The sequence below is a fragment of the Oryzias melastigma genome, unplaced genomic scaffold (assembly GCF_002922805.2).
Source record: "Oryzias melastigma strain HK-1 unplaced genomic scaffold, ASM292280v2 sc01787, whole genome shotgun sequence".
NCBI lineage: Eukaryota > Metazoa > Chordata > Actinopteri > Beloniformes > Adrianichthyidae > Oryzias > Oryzias melastigma.
The window spans coordinates 2,956-6,735 of NW_023418367.1; the positions used below are offsets into that span (position 1 = coordinate 2,956).

The 3,780-nt window shown below is 39.3% G+C and overlaps 1 protein-coding gene across 1 annotated transcript; it reads left to right on the top strand.

The window, feature by feature from the left end:
• Positions 1-696: 696 nt before the first annotated feature.
• LOC112139869 (protocadherin alpha-8) lies at positions 697-3,774 on the top strand. The gene has a single exon (XM_024262706.2). It carries the CDS (start codon positions 848-850, stop codon positions 3,233-3,235), a length of 2,388 nt encoding a protein of 795 aa, XP_024118474.2. The 5' UTR covers positions 697-847; the 3' UTR covers positions 3,236-3,774.
• Positions 3,775-3,780: the final 6 nt, after the last annotated feature.

Here is a 3,780-nt window from a genome sequence, read left to right on the forward strand (position 1 = left end):
ATATATATATATATATATATATATATATAAACATTTTATCTGTATGATGAAAATAATCAGAACTCAAAGTTTTCAACTACCAAATTTTCTGCTAATTGGGCATTTAATTTTAAAACCATTTCTTCCTATTTAAACTACTGCCTACTGGCATCTAAATACCAAATTTGTCCTTTTTTTTTAGCTTTACTTGCTCTTTTGTCACAATTTCAAGATTTTGTTTGGACATACTGAAACATGAAAACCTTCATACATACACACTTATATATATAGCTTTAAAACGGTCACTGTTTTATTTATCATACATATCCTTTGATAAAATTAAACATTTTTCAGACCTGCAATTCCATCACTAGTGTTTTTTACTCTTTTTACTTCTTTGCTTTTCATTTAGTGTAATCGCTTTCTAATTCCACTGCTTTAGGCAGTTTTAAAGTGTGTTTAGATAGATAGATAGATAGATAGATAGATAGATAGATAGATAGATAGATAGATAGATAGATAGATAGATAGATGTGTTTGTATAATCTATTTTTGTTAACATTTCTAGTGTTTTGGCATCGTCTGTATGGCAAATGTTTCCTTTTTGTTGGATGGTTCTTGTGAGACGAAGTTTTGACTGAAGTCCACACGGGGACACTGCAGACCGTCACATTTAGACTGGGTTAGAACCGGGCTCCTCCTAGATTCAGCCTGATGACGCGTGTGAGCTTTGTAACAAAGAGAGGTGGAATCACAAAACACGGCTTTGTGTTCGATTCCCAACATGCAGAAAAATCCGCTTGCAGTCTTTCTTCTTTGATTCTCATTTTATCGGATACTTTTTCCCCCCTTGTGTTTCTCCCTGACGATGTTCAAACCGGGATGGACGAGCTTTTTGTGGATATATTTGATGGCTGTTCTGCTGCATTGTGGTCGGAAGGCTGTGGTTGCTCAGCTCTCTTATTCTGTTGCGGAGGAGACAAATGTTGGAACCGTTGTTGGAAATATCGCTAGAGACCTCAGCATCAGTGTGCAGGATTTGGGAACTCGTGAGTTTCAAATCGTTGCTGGATCGAGGAGGAAATATTTTGAGGTAAATCAAAAGACCGGTGCTCTCTACGTGAATGAGAGAATCGATCGAGAGGAGCTTTGCGCAGACGAGGTCTCGTGTTCGCTTAGCCTGGAGGCGGTAATAAATAACCCCTTAAAACTATATCGCATCGAAATTACTATATTGGATGTAAATGATAATTCCCCGCTATTTGTCACCCGCTCGCAGACGATTAACATAACGGAGAATACCGCTGCAGGAACGAGATTTCTTCTGAAACGAGCTCAGGATGCAGATGTTGGAAAAAATTCTGTAAATTCATATAAAATCAGTCAAAACGAGTATTTTTCTCTTTCGTTACATAAAGGAGAAAGCGTAACTGCAGAGTTAGTGTTGCAGAAAGTTTTAGACAGAGAAAAAAAGTCGCTTATTCCTCTGATACTAACAGCCGTGGACGGAGGGACACCACCTAGATCAGGCAGCATGACAATAACTATTAACGTTTTGGATGTCAACGACAATCCTCCTCTTTTTAGTCAAAATCTTTACAAAGCCAGAGTGTACGAGAACGCTGAGATAGGGACGTCGATAATAACACTGAATGCGACAGATTTGGATGAAGGTCAGAACGCGCAAGTGTCTTTTTCTTTCCTTGAAATAGATCAGGAGAAACAAAAAGATTTGTTCAGTATTGATCCAAAAACAGGCACAGTAACGAATGTAAAGAACATTGACTGTGAAGAAAAAAATACGTATGAGATTCGAGTTCAAGCCAGTGACGGAGCTTCTTCTCCTCTGACTTCTCATTCAAAACTATTAATAGAAGTTGTAGATGTTAATGACAATGCTCCAGAAATTTCTGTCACTTCACTTTTAAACTCTGTCAAAGAGGATGTAAGCATTGGTACTGCTATTGCTCTCGTGTCAGTGTTTGACAAAGATAGTGGAAAAAACGGGGTGATCACTTGTAAAATCTCCAACGACGTCCCTTTTAAATTAGAAAACAATTATAAAAACTACTACTCCTTAGTCGTGGACGGTGAGCTCGACAGAGAGACCGCTCCTCAATACAATATAAGCATCACTGCTGCAGATGAAGGGAGACCTCCTCTGTCCAGCACGAGTGTGATTCATGTTCAAGTTTCAGACATAAACGACAACAGACCTCTGTTTACAGAAAACACGATAAACATATTTATGAAGGAAAACAGTCCATCAGGAACTGTTTTAAAAACTGTGTCAGCAGTTGATGCAGACATTGATCAAAATGGACGAGTGACCTATTCTCTTTTACATGACAACAGTAACTCAATGCCACTGTCGACTATGATAAATATCAGGTCAGAAACAGGAGAAATAACCAGCCTTCAGTCTTTTGATTATGAGAAGCTGAAAACGTTCCAGTTCAAAGTTCAGGCCACAGACTCTGGTGTTCCTCCACTCAGCAGCAACGTGACTGTGAACGTTTTTGTTCTGGATGAAAATGACAACAGTCCCTCCATTCTTGCTCCTTACTCTGAGCACGGCTCCGTTAACAGCGAGAACATCCCATATTCTGCTGAAGCGGGATACTTTGTGGCAAAGATCAGGGCTGTGGACGCAGACTCTGGATACAATGCTCTGCTTTCTTATCACCTGTCTGAGCCCAAAGGAAACAACCTGTTCCGGATCGGAACCAGCAGCGGGGAGATCAGGACTAAGAGGAGAATGAGCGACAATGACCTGAAAAGTCACCCCTTGCTGGTGCTGGTTTGTGATCATGGAGAACCTTCTCTGTCAGCTACTGTGTCCATTGAGGTGGTGGTTCTGGAAAGCAGCGCTGACATGCAGACTCCGTTCAGACACGTGCCTCTAAAGGAGGACAGCTTCTCGGATTTGAACCTGTACCTGCTGATCGCCATAGTGTCGGTGTCCGTCATCTTTCTGCTGAGTCTCATCAGTTTGATGGCTGTCAGATGCCACAGGACAGACGCAAGTTTCAGCAGGTACAGCGCTCCAATGATCACCACCCACCCTGACGGGAGCTGGTCTTACTCCAAAGCTACTCAGCAGTACGACGTGTGTTTCAGTTCGGATACTCTCAAGAGTGACGTGGTGGTTTTCCCCGCACCGTTTCCTCCTGTAGATGCAGAACTGATCAGTATAAACGGAGCCGACACTTTTACCAGAACTCAGACTTTACCCAACTCAGAGAAGGTAAGATGATATATTTTAGTCTAAAATTACACTATGAAACATTGCAATTCTTTTTCGGTTTTTGCATATTTCCTGCTTTTATGATGTTTTTTTTAGTAGTGTACTGTGGGCGTGATTGAATGATTATTTTATATACTGCTGTTCGATAAGAAGTCGTTAATTTTACTGAGATATGAGCATTTATTGCAAAACTCTTATTTTTATACCGTTATCGGACCCCCAATTTTTTTGACTTATTGCTTATTCTTATTTGGTTTCTGTTCATCAGCATGTAAGACAGTTTTTTTTAGCACCTTCCGTCTCAGTGTTATTCATAAAATATTGTTATAGCATTTGACCTCATATTGCATAGATTCTTTTTCTTCTATTTGTTTTGTAAACTTCCACATTTTTGGGTTCCACTTAATGGAAACTGAAACAAATTGTTCAGTTAAATAATCTTCTTGCAAGATAAAAAAAGCATATTTTTTTATCTTTGATATTTTTTCTGTCTTTGTAATCAAATATAAGCTATATGAAAAATATATTTTCAAAGAGAACTGTCAAAGTGTTAA

Bases quoted from the DNA above. Each gene is read 5' to 3' on its own strand.
- LOC112139869 (XM_024262706.2), top strand. From the start codon at position 848: ATGTTCAAACCGGGATGGACGAGCTTTTTGTGGATATATTTGATGGCT.